Raw genomic sequence first — 18722 nt, 5'->3', positions numbered from 1 at the left:
TTGGTCATTTTTGCGGATCCGTGTGCACGGTGATTGTTATCAAAACATTGTTGTCTAAACGTGGAACTTTTTCCAAAACCATGGCCTTACTTTACTTGAGTATTTCAAAATCACTTTCTACATTTACTCCACTACACTTCAGAGGGAAATATTATACTTTTAACTCCACTACAATTATTTGAAAACTTATATTACATTAGAATTTATGATTTTTGCACACAGACCATATAGAAATATAGAAGTGCAACTGAAACTATTAGTCTGTTAATTAGAAAATTAACTTGCAACTGTTTTGCTCATCATTTAAGCTACTGGGTGCCTTAATTTCCTTCAGGATTAATAAAAGTATTGATCCAGCTATCTATCTAACTATCTAGTACTCTTACATAAGTAAAGGGTCTGAACACTTCCTCCAGCACACACAGATATAAGATATAAGTAAGTGTAGCTGTTATGCAAGAGGTGCAGCTCATTAGCTCGTCACTGTTTCTTTAAATTCAGCTGCCAGGCTTTTAACCAAAACCAAGAGACGTATGTTTTAGAATAGATTTGAAGATTTTACTGGTTACTTTTGAGGCTCTTCATGGTCTCTCTCTCCTGGCTAAATGTCTGACCTCTTAGTGCCGTACACACCAGGACGTACTTCAAGGTGCTTTGGCAGAGGTCTGTTCCAGAGGCCTGGCTGAAAAGGAGGCCCTGGAACAGTCTGCCAGAGGAAATCATGTCGGCCGAGTCAATCTCTTTTAAGTTCCTTTTTAAAACATACTTTTATTGGAGAGTCTTTTCTGACTTTAATTGAGTTTGAAGCTCATTTAGACTGTCTTTATTTCCTCAGTCTTTATACACTAAAGTGTTTTCATCAGTTATTACTGACATGTAAAGCACTTTGTAACTCTGTTTTGAAAAGTGCTTTATAAATAAAGATTATTATCATTAAATTACCAACTTTTAAAGTGTGTCCTGGTCAGAGGGACTGTATGAGGGTTTGAATGAGTTATGGAGGAGGTGTGAAGGGTCATATTGACTTCTGTATGACCGTTCCTAAAGTTATTTTACTTGGAACAAGTGGAGCTTTAGAGACGAGTGAGACAAAGTCAAAGACAAACAGAAGATCAGAGGAAGGAGAGAGTTGGTTGGTTTGGAGTCCCTGCCGAGCAGCCATTCAGAGAACGGGCCATGAGAAGGAACTCACGAGAACACCAAATAAGAGCAAATCTGTCCCGCACACATTTCACAAAGAATTCACTGAAGCGTGCCAATGAAACCAACAAACACACTCATGCACAAGGACATACAGAGGTGCACAGACACAAACCCACACACGCACACAACCAGCAGCAGAAGAGACGATCCTTTACTTAGGTGAAAGTACTAATAGCACACTTTTACTAATCTCTCAAGACAGTTTCTGCAATTTACATTATAGAATCTGTCGGCAGCCCTGTGTGAAAGACGACTGGGGGGGGGGCTTTGAGTTTGAACGATGCTGAGCTTTAGCCAATCACAATTGAGGGGGCGGGGCCGAGACGTGCAGGTGTCCCCAGGAAATGTGTACCTACAGAAACAGCAAGCTCCGTGTACATAGCAACCGCTTCACCCAAAACGCTGTCTCGTCAATGTGAATTTTTTTTTTTTTTTCCCCAGCGGATGTCTTAGTTACAACATGATTGAGCTAACTGGAGTAGTTTCATTGTCGTATCAGACAACAGGAGGCTTTTAACAGATGATTTCCTGATATTAGCTTTGCTGCTGCTGTTAGCTGTTGCTGTTAGCTGCAGCCACTGATGCTTTCTAGACATCGTGATTTCCCAAAACTGAATAAATACCACACATAGCAACACAAAACTGCTTTGCTAGCTCAATCGTGTTGTAACTAAGATATCCGCTGGAAAAAAAATATTTTTTTCACGGACCGTATATTGAGTTACTGAGTTACTACAGACACCACTAATGGGGCTAACAGCTAACGGTTAGTCCAGCTAATCTACGATAACCATGTTATCAATTACAAAATGTGCACACAGAAATAGTAATGTTTGTTCAATCATTGTGTTTATAGACTTTACAAACACCAGATTATTCTAAATGGGGATACAGTGATGTGAAAAATGGAAAATTTTGTTTGTTTGTTAACAATAGTACTCAACATCAGTGGCATATGAGAGTTATGGCAGTTGCATCTAAACTAGCAACTGTATCTATCATCACATGATTTGAAACTTGACATTGGACATCAACATACATATCACCCCACAATCATCATTGCAAATTTGTATTATGACAAAAAATACCAAATAGAATTAAAAAATATTAATTTCATTGAATATTTTCATCACTTATTTATTGTTTTTATAGTTTATGTGGAATAAACATACAATTTTGTTAAAGATTGCAACAAACTATTTTACAAAAAGAAAGACAGACACCATGATAGAGATGGGTCACCGTTTCAAGGGCATATATAGCAGTTGTCACCATTTTTATTTTGATTCGAGTTCTTTTTTTGAACACATGCGCTTTTCGGAGATGGCATTCTGAATTACTTGCAAGGGCTTGCTCTCCACCTAACACATTGTCCACATTCTCTACAGAGCTCTACAAGCTCAATTAATTATCAATTAACTTCTTGTCTGTTTGATTAATTGTGTAACAAACTAAGTATTTAAACTGTACTTGTATTAACTGTTGGGCAGTTTAATTTGTAAAGTTACTTAGGCTGTCAGAAAAACATAGTGAAGTAAGAAAAATAGTTATATTTGCCCTCTGAGATGTAGCGGAGTCTACACTTACACTTTCAGTATAGCACCCTTAGAACTAGTGCGTAACCTGTACGGACATGTACTTAACCTCTAGAATCTGTTAAGCATTCTCACTGCAGACAGTGCCCTTAAATGTAGGCAATGTTTTTACTGGATAGTAGCTGCACATGATCACATAGGAAGCCTTTTGCAGGTACCATACTGCCTTTAAAAAAATATATATTCCACATTCCTATTTATTGTTGCCAGGCATCCACCCCATCACATCCTCACCCTTAGTTTACCGTGTAACCACTCTACTGCTTTAATTTTTTATTAATAACATTTTTTAGTGATTAGTATCTAGTTCCTAAAATGTTGAGGCAGAGGGTACTTGCTGTAGCTCTGGTTGAGGGTAAACAGGGAAACAGAGATCTGTGTGGATACATGAGACCCTAAAAAAGAGGGTGTATCATGGGGAGTACCACCAGTTGGTCCAGGAGCTTCGCATCTATGATGGCTGTTTCCAGGCATATTTTAGGATAACTCAGGGGCAGTTTGACAACCTGCTGTCTATCGTAGGGCCATATAGCGCCGACCAAAACTCAGACAGAATGGAACACTATTGGCATCATCCATTGTAAATGTATGTATACACCACCACTGCACTCACATACCAGCACACAGGGCTCTGCATAGAGATAGCTAGTGTGCTTGTACAAAGAAACTGTAGAGGTTCTATGGTAGTTGGAGCTGTGAGATAATAAACAAAAAGCAGGAGCTGAGAAAGAAGAGAACGACACAGATAGAGAGAGAGATGTAAAAAGTCAAATAAACAGAAGTGAACAGAAGAAGCCCAGTGGACACCAGAACAAACAGGGAGGGGAGCAGGGCGGGAGGAGGTGATGCAGAGACCGTGAAGGACCGGGTAGACTGCAGAGATTCCACCCCAGGGGACAAACTGAAGACGTATATTCCCACACTTACTCACAGAGCGCTTTGTCTGTGAGCCAGACCAGTAGGTTCAGACTGCTCCTGCAGTCATGTCTAATGTCATAATTTATGTGTCTGTAACTGCGTTGTAACAGTCACCTTCACTGTTATCAGTCCAGCTTGATCTGTTGGGCAGCACCAGACTTTATACTTATGAGCATCACATGCTGGAGTCTGTTATCAGCTGTACAGCAGTTAGAGGAGGGGGGTATTCATCGACGATAACAGAGATGTTGTCTGATAGTCTCCGATAGATATGTCACTGCACTGCTCATGCTAACACTTTAGCATCTAGTGGAACTGTGCAGTGTATAGATGAAATAAGATAATCTTTTATTGATCGCCAGAGAGGAATTTAAGATGTTGGAGGAGCACATGACAGGAATAAATACAGATAAGTAGAGAAAAGTAAAAATAAATAAATAAAAGAATTTTAAAAAATACACAAATAAATTAATTAATAAAATTAAATAAAATAATTAAATACAAATAAAAATAAAACACTACTAAGTATATAAATTAAAAATGGATATAACAGAAGATATAACCGAAAATATATATATTATATTATTATTGTTATTATATTGTGTATTGAGTGTATGAGTCATTTATAACTTGTATATGTTGTATACAGGAGCTAATGTAGCCAGCCTTAGCTTTCCTTACAATGTTCCAAGCTCACCTGAAAATGTTCCTCAGCTAATATTTATTTAAAGAAGAGTGGTGACATATTGAAATATTAATGCGTTTAAAATATTTTATTAATATGCAAAAATAAACTGCAGTGACTTTTAAGTGGTCAGTAAAAGCTTGCTTGCTGGAGAGAGTGTTCAGCTGGATGAGAAATTTGTGTTGAAGGACCAATATCAAGTAAATTGTAAACTGTCAAAAGTTAATATACTGGAATTTTGCAGAATTAGGTCATGGAACCATCCAGCAGGTCTATGTCTGTTTATGTAATGACCTAATGGGTGTAATTGTTGTGTGGTTATTTTGCATTTTATGGAGCATTGTGGTGTTTTTTTGAGCTGTCTGGAACTGTGTTTACCAGGACTTTGACTTATATCACTAAAAATAAACACAGTGTCAGCGCAATATTAAGTTCACTATTTACATATTTACATATTGTGCTTGGAAAAATAATTAAGTTTGCTGTTATTTATTAATTAAATCCACCAAATCTTATCAAACATCTTCACTTCCAATAGAAACAAGGAATGCGGCACTGCTTGTTTTCTTGTGTTTTACAAGCGCCACATCCTCTCTCTCTGACCACTATGGCGTGGGTTGAAGGTGTTGCTTTGGTAAGTAAACACTTGTGTTTACAAATAACTGATTCGAGGTTAGGGCTGTTTTCCATTAGGGAACATATGGTATCATCCCAAACATCCCACATCCCACAACATCCCATGCTCCATGTGGAATATGTGGGGGTATTTGGAAAGTCTGTTTTCTAAATTTCAACTTTCTTGCGGGAATCTGAATCCCTGATTTTGTGGGTGCAATCATGGAAACTGAAATCCGTAGAGAGCCGAGACAAAGCAGTGAGTGGTAAGTGATATACAATTGCTTTCCCACAAATTTCTCTGTGTAACTGAACCCTGACCTGACAGGAAGGAGTCTACATTTAACCCTAAAGACAAAAAAAAGAAGACGAAAGCAAGCGAGGAAAATAGGAAAACTTTCCAAAAGTGAGCAGAGTCTCACAGGATGTAAACAGCTCTAAGTCACTAACATGTTTCCATCACTTAAGGGGAGATTAATTTACTTAAATGTATCCCCTTGAGACTTTCTTTACCCAAGTTGTAACCCTAAAACCCAGAGTGGTTTACATTGTGAGGACCTGCTTTATGTCTCCATAATGTGACTGTGTAGACAGATAAATGTCCTCACAACATGAGTCATACACGTTCACACAGGCTTAACATCTCTGACTCCCAACACTTTGAGTCATATTAATTCGGTATTTGTGAGTAAATGTGCCACTATTGTTTGTAACATTTAGACAGATGATCTGATACTTAAAGGAGTAAATGAACAAGATCCCAGTGAGGAACATAAGGATACTGAAGCAGCAAAAGTAACAGAGGAAATAATTATCAGGATGTGAACACAAAATAATACAAATAAAACAGAAACAAACAAACAACAGAACATCGGCATTAAATCTGGGCAGTTGTGCAGTTTTATAAGCATCAGTAGATTATTTTATGTGCAGTTTTGGACTGACTTACAGTTTGAATCAGTGAATGAAAAGTCATTAGCCAAACGATTATTGATCAAATTAAATTTGTATTACTGCAAACAAGTTGCAAAACTGTTATATACAGAAAAATGATAACAATGAAAATCTACTGTGGTTTTAATTTCACTTTTACACAAAATATTTTCAAAAATCATGGAATAAACAAATCAACTCAACTCAAATTCAATAGAACTTCTATTATAACTTGGCTATAATCAATACATAATTTTATAGAAACACAATCAAATAATTTAAAAACAATGCGATAATGTGAGAAGGGCCAGAAAAATATTGCAGGTTTAAAGGTAACTTAAGCTGTTGACTATTGGCAGCACTATAATTTTCTGAATTTTACCTTTTATTTCTTTTTCGTATTTTCTATCTTTATTTATTTATTTTATTATTAATAAAGTTCTATTATATTTTTTTTATCACACATGTTTTGATTGTCTTTTATGTTCAACACTTTGTTTTGCATTTTATGCCTGGATTGTGCTAAATAAATAAAGTTAATTTTATTTTATTATAAGCAGTGTTTTCATGAGTGGGCCCCTGTTTGTTTGTTTATTTGTTTGTTTGTTTGTTTTTTCTGAGGTCATACACATTCCTGCCAAAACTTTAACACTGTTTCCATCCACAGGTGTCTGTAATTCACCAAGAAAATGCAGGTTATACACGGAGACTACAAGACTGCAAAAAATGGATGTAATGCAGGTTTCGACTTAAACAAACCAACTGAATGTAAACAAAAACTTTGCTTTCAAGAAAACTCCAGGTCACCTTTAAAGTGAAAAAAAAAAAGATTTTTTTTTTGTTTTGCTTTCACTTATCATTAGGAAGTAAATGTTGATTGCACTATAACGGCCATAGAATAATGACACCATCTGCATTTAGACTGGTCCTCTATAAAGCCCCTGACAAACCAAGCCAACTGTTGACTGTCGGTCAATGCTGGGCCATCAGTGAGTGTCTGTCTCCCTAGTTTTTGCGGTGTGCCTGCATCACTGGCCTTCATGACCACTTTTTGGTTCTTTTCCAGCAGATGGAGAAGCCCATCAGTGAATGAAATTACTTCTATTGGCAATTCAACTCAGTGTTTGTGAACAGAAAAAAAGAAGTGAGGAAAGTAAAGAAATGCCTAAAGTCAAGAGGGAATGAGATCAAAACAAACTCTTTATATTTAGTGTACAATCTAGTGTCATGACGATTTTCTGATTTCCCTTTTTTAACGACGAATACAGACTACTGTCGCCTGCTGCTATGGAGGTTATTGCCGCTCACACAGCTGCCAGAACATATGTGCTGGTTTGCCATGGGCTGTAGTCTTTGAGGTGTGTTTAGTGCAACTTTTTGGCTGAGATTCAGGCATAGTGAGGAGACGCAAAAGTCGGCCTTCGTTGCTGCTAGTTGTTTGATGTTGGTTTGGTGTGTGTCTTGGCCTTAAGCCTTACTATCACTATGCGACCCTGTCTGCCACTGGGTATGATCTGCCAGGAAAATGAAGGCTTGATTTAAGACACAAAGGAAGAACATCAACCATTGCACAACCAAAACAAGTAGAGGGTAGTGCTTTTGTTCTCCCCAGTAGCTATCAGTGGCTATCTGCAGTTACCGAAGAGTATCAACGTAATTTCTTTGAAATGACTATCTCCAGAGGCAAAAAAGGCGGACAGTGGAACAACTGACCTAACTGTGTTGCTGGTGGTTGCAGACTCTGTGGAAAACAGAAAGCAACCCAGTTGTCTTTGCAACAGCGGTGCCATCAATAATCCCACTTGGGAAAAGTTGAAAAGTTGTCAGTCTGTGTCCATTTAAGATGACATTTGTCATTTCCTGTTTTGAGAAAAATGACAAAAAGTAAATTAAGAAAGTATGTTAAATATATGTTTTTATTCCAGTGGGAATCGAAACCATGACAGCAGATGAGCTACGGGATAACGGAGCGTCACTGTTCATTGGTGATCATGAGTGAACCAGTGGTCAAAGTTGAACAGGTCAGGGTTTAATAACCCTGAGAGAGAACAACTGTATGGGAGAGTGCGGTTGAGTCTGAGAAAAGCAGCTTACATCAAGATTGGTCTCATAGGAGAATGGCACACACACACACACACACACGCATGCACACACACCACTTCTACAATCAGCTGTGTGTGTTTCTTAGCATCAGCCTCTATACTCTCTGATCCTTCTGACCTCAGCGATCCCTCCAGCCCCAATAAACACAAGATAAAAACCTCCCAGTCTGCAGTCTGTGAGGTGTTTGAAGGCTTTATGGTTTGTTGGTGAAAAACTATCCCACTTTATTGGCTGGGTTTTTAGAGTTCAGAAGGATACGACGGTTGCACATAAACAATATATTTCAGTGCAGGGAGTCGTGTCCAGTGGCAATGAGAGGAGTGGTTGTCCAAGTAAACATCAGCAGAGGGAAAGTGTTGCGGTATTTCCCGCTGTTATCAAAGATTAATCAGACATTCAATACAGCGTCTGATGTAGCTGCGAGGCTGTTAAGGGAGGACAGTAGCCTACATGAAAGACTGACTTTCTTTCTGAACGAGAGAAAGATGGTTTTCTTTGTGGAAGCCTGTAAAACAAGCTCACATCCATGACCCACGACCTTAAAGTGACGCCTTCTGTCTTATAGGTACGAAAAAAATTATATTGACCCTTTTAGGGCCGACGTCACAATGACGTCAGTTTGTTAGCTGGAGGCAAAACATGACTCTCCACCACAGGGCTGTAGGCTACATAGGAGTCTTAAAATGTCATCTTGTTGTGTTATTGGGAGCCAGAATAGAAGGAGTCATGGCTCAAAACTTAATTTCATCTCATACTTGCCGCCACTGCCCCTCAGTAAAAACAAAGACAACTATGGTTAAATGTGATAAGACGAAAGGACTGGATGGAGACGATTATCAAAAATGCTCACATGCATATCAGGTTAGGGAAAAAGTATTTCCTGTTGTAGGGATGAATAACGTTATGTGTATTAAGTGTTATCATGTCCACCTCATCAGAAATTGGGGAGGTATTAAGAGGAATATTGGATTTCTCAGTAACGCTAACTCTTTAGCACATTAGCTAACGTTAGCTTCGATAGCAAAACAAACCAGAGGAAACTGTTCAAGTGTTGATTTCCTTTGTAAGATTGGCATAGTGATCAACCACAAAGCTTCTTGTCACATCATCCATCCACTGAGTGAGAGCATACGGGTCGGCCAGTCTGGTCCTGTTGGTCAGTGTTTACTTCTTCAAGTAACACTTGCGGTCCCGAAGAGTGAGTGACCTGACATGGTGCGTTCGTAAAGTCAGTCTGACACTCTATACTAAAATGAGAGTCCTGTTGGTCATAGACACAGAGCGTTACATTTTCATATGAATTAATGAACGGTTAAGTTAATCACACATTCACTCCGCTCAGTGCTCTGCTGCTCCGTCTCCCGAACGCCGAACATTCACTACGGCACTCAGAATGAGTATTTCTGAATGTACCACTCGCATTGTCTTTCTTCATGATCTAAAACAAGCCAACAGAACTTGCTAGCTAGCTCTAGCTAATGTCTGTAAAGAATTGTTTTGCCTCCAGCTAAGCCCTGGCCACTAAAAAATGCCCTACTGTTTACTAACAGTAAAAGGTTCTATACTTTCTAATGGTAAATTACAGTGTAAATAAAACATTATCCATCTTTGACTTGATGTTCAATCCTGGTTTCATTTGAGGAGAATAATAACTGTCAATAAAATATACAGTGGTGGAAAAAAGTTTTCGGACACCCTTAAAATTTTACACAATCTCAAATATTATCATGAAATATTTGTGGAAAAATCTTTTTTGTGTTTCAAAAGGTGTGGCTGCATTAGACAGATACAAACAAATACAAATTATATTTTTTTGTTTATTGTTTACAAGAAAAACTAACAAAACTAAATTCTTGACAGTTTCAATATGTCAGTTCTCAACATTGTCGGTATCAAAGTCAACAAATAACAGAGAATGTGTTCAAAACTGAACAAAAAATAAATAAACCATCACATCATCAAATTAATATTTAGTAGTCCTGCCACTGGCACGTAGTAGAGCTCTAATCCCGGCTGGCATGTTCCCCACGAGCCTTTCACACTGTTGAGGGGTAATCTTGTCCCATTCTTCTTGAATTACTGCTTTTAATTCTTCTAAATTCTTTGGTTTATGCTTTGAAACAGACCTTTTGATAATCTACCACAGATTTTCAATGGGGCTCATGTCCGGGGATTGAGCTGGCCACTCTAAGACCTGGATACTGTGCTCCTGCAGCCAAGTTCTACTGGCCTTGGATGTGTGGCAAGGGGCATTATCTTGTTGAAACATCCAGTTTTTACCTCGACAGAACAGTGCACGCGCAGAAGGGAGCATGGGTTCGAGAATGGTACAATACTTGGTAGAGTTCAATGTGCCATCGCAGACAGTGAGATGACCAACACCAGCAGCACTCATGCATCCCCAAACCATGATACTGCCTCCACCATGCTTGACAGTAGGTACTGTACATGCTGGAGATAATGCTCGCCTGGCCTTCTGCGTACCCTCACATTAGTAGGAGGAAGATAAAGCTGGAAACTGGACTCATCTGACCACAAAATCTTCTTCCAATTCCTGGCTGTCCAGTTCTTGTGTGCCTGGGCCCAACGACGCCAGGCTAACCTCTGTCTCTCATTGATCAGGGGCTTCTTGATAGCCTTGTAGGACCTTAAGCCATGATCTAAAAGTCAGCCACGTACAGTGCGGGTGGAACACTGGACACCAGTTTGGTTTGACCACTGCTGCTGAAGCTCCTGTGATGTCATTCGGCGGTTTTGCCTGCACATGCGGATCAGGATACGGTCATTTCTTGCTGAAGAAACCCTTGGATGCCCAGATCTTGGTTTGTCTTCCAAGCTGTTGGTTCGTCTGTATTTCTGCAGAGTGTATCCAACTGCTGAAGGACTGCATCTGCACTTCCTGGCTATCTGGCGGCAGCTGTACCCTTCCTGGCTGAGAATCTTTATCTTCAGGCGTGTTTCCTGCGTTAGGTTCCTCGTTTTAGCCATTTTTGTGTCTGAAGAACTTTCAAATGTGCTGGCTTTATGTAGACACGAAGCTTGGCAACAAAAATTGTGTCTTTTAATAAAAAGAACGACCTTCATCACTGGTACCAATTTTTTTTTTCACCCAAAAAAGGCCTTTAAAGTTTTACACAGCTCTAACAACCTTCATAAATAAGTTATGGCAGTCTGTGCAGTAAGCAGCTTGAGAAGAGAGCGGTGGGAATCCAAATGACTATTTGCTGTTGCTAAATGAAGCACTTACCATGATGGAATTTGTTGCTTTGTTCAGCAATTGTTTAGTGAAAATAGCTGTTTGGATTTCCATTAGCCCATGAATAGATAAGTGGCATTTGGATAACGCTGTTTGCAGTGATGTGCTTTCAGTTTTTGGGTGCTCTGCTTTCCTTAACACCACTTAAAATACTTTTTCTGGGGCCACAGAGAGCTTAGTTCAACAGCTCACTGAAAACCATATTGTTTTTGGGTGAACTATTCCTTCAGTCTCATTCTTTTAACATATTATCCAGCAATCATCATTGCATATCTGTATATCACGAAAAATATCAAAGAAAATAAGAAATATTAATTTAATTTAACAATTCTAATGGTTTATTATAGTTTATTTGGAATAAGAATATATTCTCTTGCTCTTGTTGTGGAAATTCTGTGCTGCTGGTAAAGAATGAAATAGACTTCTGCTGGCCGACAAGGTTTTTATTTTCTTTGCAAAGAAAAGGTCAATCAACACACGAGCGGTCAGAATGAAGAAAGATCCAGAGCATGGGAAAGCCTAAACATTTATAACTGAGGAACGCCTCTTAAGGTGTGTTTCACACCCTTTTGTCTACTGCAGGGACTGGCACCGACCCCCTAGCGTGTGCTTCACACCTGGGGTATCCTGCAGGGTTTCGTATCCAGGTGGGAGGTTAAGAGGTCTAGACATCACAGTTTAGAAACACAAAAGGACCTGGTATCTTGGTGAGCCGAATCACCGAATCAGTATCAGACCAAATGTCTCCCCTTCTCTTCCTGAGATATGACGCAATTGCCAGAAAAATGTTTTTGCAGAATATTATTTCACTGCGACATTGACCTTCATCAATTTTTTCATAATTTGCATGTGAATTCCTTATGGTCAAAAACATGTTTTGTGATGTCACGGTGACCTTGAACTTTGACCACCAAATCCACTCACAAGAATGGGATGGATGCACCCAGAGACACTGGCTTCATCCCAATATCCCTCCTTGACTCCTCCGTCCTCTGTCCTCGATCACTTGACCCGGAAATAGATCAAGACTTACCATCTTGCAGGACCTCTCAATTTGTTAAATGCACTTGGAGGAGTCAAGGAGAGAGGAGAGAGGAGGCTTTCAGAGGAGAGGGAAGTAAGGCTGCACGAGGGCAGCCTTCGCGGAAGTCTTTCACCGACCAACACACCACTCTTGATTGGATATCAGTTATTGATTGGACAGCTGATCGGACTGATCTGATACATCACAACATCACTGGAGTTTCATATCAGAGGGAAGACAGATAAGAGTTTACACTCAAGTGTATCACTGCCACATCATATTTTATTTGTTCTCTGATGAAGAAGAGGAAACAAATGACTTTCTTCATTTATGAGAAAGATTGTTCTCTTCACAATCTGTTATTTCCCTCATAAACTTTTATTATGGACACTATCAAACAGTCCGTCTGTCAGCAAGAAACACTTTTACATCACTGATCATTCCTGAGCGTCGGGTTGATGAGTTACAGAATTTTAGTTTTCCCTGAAACATTTGGCCTAATGAATCAGTTCCAGTGTTCAAAGACAGGTTCTTGTTCATGTGCAGTTGATTGTTAGAAAGAAAATACTGCTGCTCTGCTACTGATAACTGTATCTGTATCTTCATCATTATATATGTATATATAACATTGTGTGTGTGCAGGCACAAACTCAATTAAAACTTTCTGTAGCTGTGAATAAAGCCTCCTGACAGCTGATCCAACTGTGATCAACTGCTGGCGTCAGAAATGGACGTCGCTTCATGTGACGCTTTAAAGGAAAAGACGTCTCATTTCTCTTAAGACATTTTTCCTTGTTTCTTCTCCCCTCATGTCTCATCCTCGCATCTCTCCCCTGCTTATTATGAGGGTGGAGCTAAGACGCAAGGAAGAGACGCAAGTGAGGGAAACGTAACATGGAAATCCAGATGCCCCGCCCCCGTAAGAATCTAAAAGTAAACAGCCAAGATGGCAGCTGCAGAAGGACCGTGTCCATTCAATTTAGCTTTGGAAGAAACACTAAGCCAACAACACTTATCTTTTTCCTTGAGAGAGGAACAGAAGACTGCCCAAGAAGCCTTCGCTTCCAGGAAGGACGTTTTTGCGGTTTTGCCGATGGGATACAACAAAAGCATAATATATCAGTAAGCCCCACTGGTCAGCAAACCAATGGGGCTTACTGCACTGAATACGTCACCTTGTGTTTGGCTCTGATTGGCCATCGTGCTATCCAATTGCATGCGGCGGCATTTAATATGCCTCAGTTAGTGCCGCCCCTTGGGTAGGAAGGGTGTATGGGTGAGGGCCAGACTCAAAATCTGTCTAGATTTGAGTCTGGATTTCCAGGCTAAGGGAAACGTGGATGCAAGATTCGGTATTGGGATGAACCCATGATATATATGTTACAACGCCTTGAGCCACTGCTATTGCCAGAGTGGAGACATAAAAAATCTTAAAGGCCACTCACCTGACTTTCTGGGGCTTTCAGTCGCATCTTACAGTGTTCCTCTGCAGATGGAGTTTGCTTAGTTGCCAGAGATATTCATTTTCGTGACATGACTTAAGTATGCACGACAGATCTCTGTGACAAGTGATCAAACGTCATCTGCTCAGGCAGACCATGAGATGTGGTTCAAAGATCTGGAAAAGCTTTTTAGTTGATGTCACTTCCAAGACTAGCGTCACCAATTCAGCATATGACCAAATGTTGCCCCTTCTGTTCATGAGATATGACGTTAAATATGATGATTGTTTTTTTTTTAGATTTGGCCAAAAATGGGTCGTAGGTCATAGTGACCTTTGACCTACGACCAACAAAATCTCATCAGTTCATATTTGAGTCCAAATGGCCATTTATGACAAATTTGAAGAAATTCCCTTAAGGCGTTCGCGACATTTTGCATCCTCAAGAATGAGACATGCATACGAATGATTGTATTGTAGTGCCCCCAATAATAAGGCTATGAGGCATGAACTGGTTTTGCTGACCTTTTATTCCTGAACTTTAACACAGGCTATTGTGGGCCGTAGCCAATGCCAAAACAACAAACCTATCTGTTTTACAGGGTGTTCTCTGCATTAGCGGATACTTCAACAACTCCAGCTCATCGGCTTACAAATGCACACATGACGTAGCAGGAATAACAACAACAACAACCCTCCCTCCTCAAGCCTGTGCCAATCACAGGTATCTCACACAGACCACTGTCATAGGTGCTAGTATTGACTGACAGGCTTCACAGTGTGGGAAAACTCAGTAACTGCCATAACTGCAGCTGAACGTAACATATTCTTAACAGTGACAGAATCCATACAGCTAAAATCACGTCACCCAGTCCATTACAGTATGTACTGATGGAAAACCCAAAAACAGAGTGCCTCCAGCCACGGCTATCTCTGGCGCAGAGGCATTAATAACAAGAACAAAAGAAAAATGGCCTCAAAATGGAAATTAGTAAGGACGAGCCTATGTCATATTTATCTAGGAAAAAATAACCTTCTTTTGGCTCTTAGCAAAGAGTTCCCCTGTGAGATAATGTCTGTCCAAAGCAAGCAGAGACTGTCTTTTCTGGCTGCAAGAGGAGCCATTTCTAAACGTTCCCTGAACAGAAAAACAAAATTTTTTAAGCATCTTAAAAGCAGCATTTGCTTGCACTCCATAGCAGAGAGGAAAGTAGCTTTCTATAACTGCCCTTTCTCCTATTTCTCTTTAGTTTTTAAGCAGTTTGTATAGATCTTAGACACCATATCTGTATATATTTTTTTCCTTTATCCTGAACTGAACTCCCAGTCCTATCAGTGGTATTTGAGACATTGAGTGAGACATGCAGAAGGATAAACAAACCATGCAGCATCCTTTGCCCTTTCTTATCATAGCTAACAACTCTGATTGCTTACACATGTCTACAGAATGTTGCTTTTGACCAAAGAGTGTTGACCGAGCACACAGGCTTATCCTCACTGTTCTCCTGCTTCACACTCATTCCTCAGATTCACCAGCAGTGTGTTATGGCTCCCTCGAAGACAGTTCAACCTCAGCTTTTAATAGGGAGTGGGCTTGATTACCATACCAGTCACATCTTCTAAACTGGTGCTAGATTTCACACGTCATTACGAGCCTAGTGCAACCTCTAGGCTGACGATCCTCTCCACAACCAGGACAAACCATTGAAAGTGGTCACATTTATCAAGAAACGTGACATTGTAGTTATCATGCGTCATACCTCCACGCTGTGAGGAGCCATTTGCGCAAATTATTGCAGAATCTAAAATTTATTTTGTCTTTCTAAGACACTAATACGTCTTGAAACATGTCTACAAGATTTCAAGAAAGTCGACTGAACAACCAAAGGCGATTGTGGATTTAGACGTTTCTTGAATTGAGAAAGGTTGCCAACTCTTCAAGAAGTAATGCTGACATGTTGAGAAATATGTTTATTTTCTTTCTTTCCAACAATTATATGAGAAGATTGATACCACTCTTATGTCTGTATGCTAAATGTGCAGCTACAGGCACCAGCTGGTTAGCTTAGCTTAGCATGAAGACTGAAAACAGAGGAAACAGCTAATCTGACTCTGTTTAAAAGCAAAAGCACACCTCCTTTAACCTCAAAAACTCACTAAATAATCCATTAAATCTTGTTTGTTTGATCCGTACAAAAACCAAAATACAGAAACTACAATTTGTGGTTTTAAATGGCTCTAAATGAACCAGCACATAAACCTTGTAAACCCACAAATTGATGTTTTTACATTGGGTTTTTGTGTGGATTAAGCGAACAAGATGCAACATGCTAATTAGTGAGCTTTAGAGGTGCCAGTGGGTGTTTTGCTTTTTAATTTAGACAGAGCCGAGAGAGCTGTTTCCATCTGCTTCTAGTTTTTATGCTAAGCTAATCAACTCCAGGCTCTGACTTCATCAAACTCTTAGCAAGACAGCGAAAACAAATCCTACAATGTTGAACTGGTCCTTCAAACCCAAAAGACTTGATATGTGTTGAAATGTGTTGTCTGAACTTAACATACCTTTCGGGATGCTAATCTTGAAGTCCAGGTCCCTCTCCTCCAGATGGTACAAGGCAACTTCCTGTAACCTGGCTCGCTCCAGCTCTGACAGGCTCTGGATCGGCACAGGCTGTAACCGCACACTCTGACCCAACATGGTCACCCACGTGTGGTCCCCCTGCAGAGAGGAGGAGAGAAACAATTATCACAATGGTACAAATGGAACCACAAGCCATAGTTTTAAAGACGAAATGGAAATCTGTTTGCGCTGTAATCAGTGAACATTATCAACCGACCATCAAGTCTGTACTCTCCTTCTCTAACAAGACATCAGGCTGTAAACTACAATGATGTAGGCTGACCAGAAGCTCAGAGTCTCTACTTGCATTTGTTAATATTCCTTTCATTCAGTTTCTGATTTTAATTTTCTTATTTGTGTATCTTTAGTTTACCCATCTTTGTCTGTCAAATGAACGATGAATGCTAATTTAAGTCTCTTTTCCTACAGCCACGACCTTCCTTTTTAAAAAGGTGAAGCTCCACTGATTTTAACAGATTACTCTGCATAGTAACAGAGCCCTCCAGCAGGTGTTTTATTTCTTATAGTTTTGGATCCAATGTTCTTGGAGTTTGTCATGATATTAGATGGACTGATGGCTTTGATTTTGATTTGCAAGTGTAGTACTAAATCCTTGGAATACCCCTCTGATGAAGGTAAATGTTAGCTACATACACCAATCAGCCACAGCAGTAAAACCACTGACAGCTAAGGTGAATAACACTGACCATCTCATAAGTGCAATGCTCTATAGGGAAACCTTGGGTCCTGGCACCCACCCAAACACCGTGGGTGCTGCAGACCAAGTACAACAAAATTAGATGTACACTAATTGTAAGTGCTATATTGTAGGCAACTGGACTTGCTTGCGTTTCTTGAAGAAGTTTCACCAGCTTCTTCAGCTCTTAAATGAGAGGCGAAACGTCTTCAAGAAACTCAAGCAAGTCCAGTTGCCTACGATATAGCACTTACGATTACCATGACCTGGATGACTGAGAATCTTCACCGACTAGATGTCCACAAGTAACTAATGCATTTGTCCATACGTAGATTCAAGGAGAAAGTATCCTTTTCCATGTTACATATTTCTTTTACAATTACAATCCAGTCCTCTTTTGTTCGGGGCTCTCTAGTTCGTCATCTCCTTGTTACAGCTTTTTGATTGGCTTATCCCTAGAGTTGGTTATGGCAGCGATATTCCTGAAATATATAGTGTAGAAATCATGTTTAATCTCAAAACCCCTTATTGAATTAATCATTCTTACTATGTTACTGTCTTACTAAGGCCGGATCGTTGGGCAGTCCCAGAAGATGTGGAAATGATCTGCCTGAGAGTTTCCACACTCCCTCGAGCAATGTCCACTTCTTGGCTGATCTTTTTTGAAATTGCTTTATTTTTGGAGTGATGAAGAATCTAATCATATTTTACTATATAAATTCCCTCCAATGACCTGAACTTGTGCTTAGTGCTTAGTGCTTAGCGTGTCGACATGGCCTTACAAATTCCCCAGATCCCAATCCGATCAAGCATCCATGGGAAGTGGCAATATCCCACATCACACCCCACAGGACACTAAGGCTCTACCACAAATGCCCCGGTCCCAGAGAGGACACTCCCAGAGGTCCTGTGTCCATGTCTCAACAGGTCAGAGGCATTGCCATGGATTGGACTTGGCTCTGTCCTGTGGGGGCATGGACACAGGACATCTGGGGTACTGGTACATCCCATGGACGCTTGACCAGATTGCAGTAGTGTTTGGGTGGGTGGTGCACAACAAGGACCCAAGGCTTCCCTGCAGAACACTGCATTGTAACGAGATGACTGATGGTATTTACTTCACCCGTCAGTGGTTTTAGTGCTGCGGCTGATTGGTGTATGTCCTCAGAAGAACACAGTCTTTAACCAACTATATGGTGACCATGCAGTGACCGAAAATAGCATGTTCCTGTATTAATGTTGCTCTTCATTTGTTTCAGTTTTTATTCATCCTTTTATTTTCTATTCATTCATGAATCCATTCATTTTTTAATTAATTAAAAAAGATTTTGATCATACAGCAGGGCTTTTTCCCGCACGTTACATCCAATGACACTTGTTGACCTCAGAGCACGTTCCATAGGCTGAAGAAGGCTGTGAGATACAGTTGAAGATCTCAATAAAGCTAGAAAGTGAACCGCACACACTCCCATGTGAAAATGCTGCCATGCAACACACTGACTGAAATAAAGAGAACAGGCCTATTGTTAGTTCAGCAAAACATTTTCAATATTCCCCAGTGGACAGTTGGAAGTTGGGCTTTTTCCTGCAGTATAAAACAGATGTTGTCTTAAGTGACTTCTACAAAGAAAG

At 39.9% G+C, this 18722-nt stretch overlaps 1 protein-coding gene across 3 annotated transcripts in view; it reads right to left on the bottom strand.

Annotated features, from left to right (window-relative positions):
- arhgap36 (Rho GTPase activating protein 36) overlaps positions 1-18722 on the bottom strand; it is a 111053-nt gene that overhangs the window by 37673 nt on the left and 54658 nt on the right. For all 3 annotated transcript variants that reach the window (XM_049569299.1, XM_049569301.1, XM_049569302.1), the window contains exon 2: positions 16336-16492. In XM_049569299.1, the coding sequence (XP_049425256.1) occupies positions 16336-16492 (157 nt within the window). The remainder of the gene's footprint in view (positions 1-16335; positions 16493-18722) is intronic.

Source organism: Epinephelus fuscoguttatus, linkage group LG23 (assembly GCF_011397635.1).
Source record: "Epinephelus fuscoguttatus linkage group LG23, E.fuscoguttatus.final_Chr_v1".
Lineage (NCBI taxonomy): Eukaryota > Metazoa > Chordata > Actinopteri > Perciformes > Serranidae > Epinephelus > Epinephelus fuscoguttatus.
The sequence above is the reverse complement of the archived record's forward strand: the minus strand, read 5'-3'. Positions and strand labels throughout refer to the sequence as shown.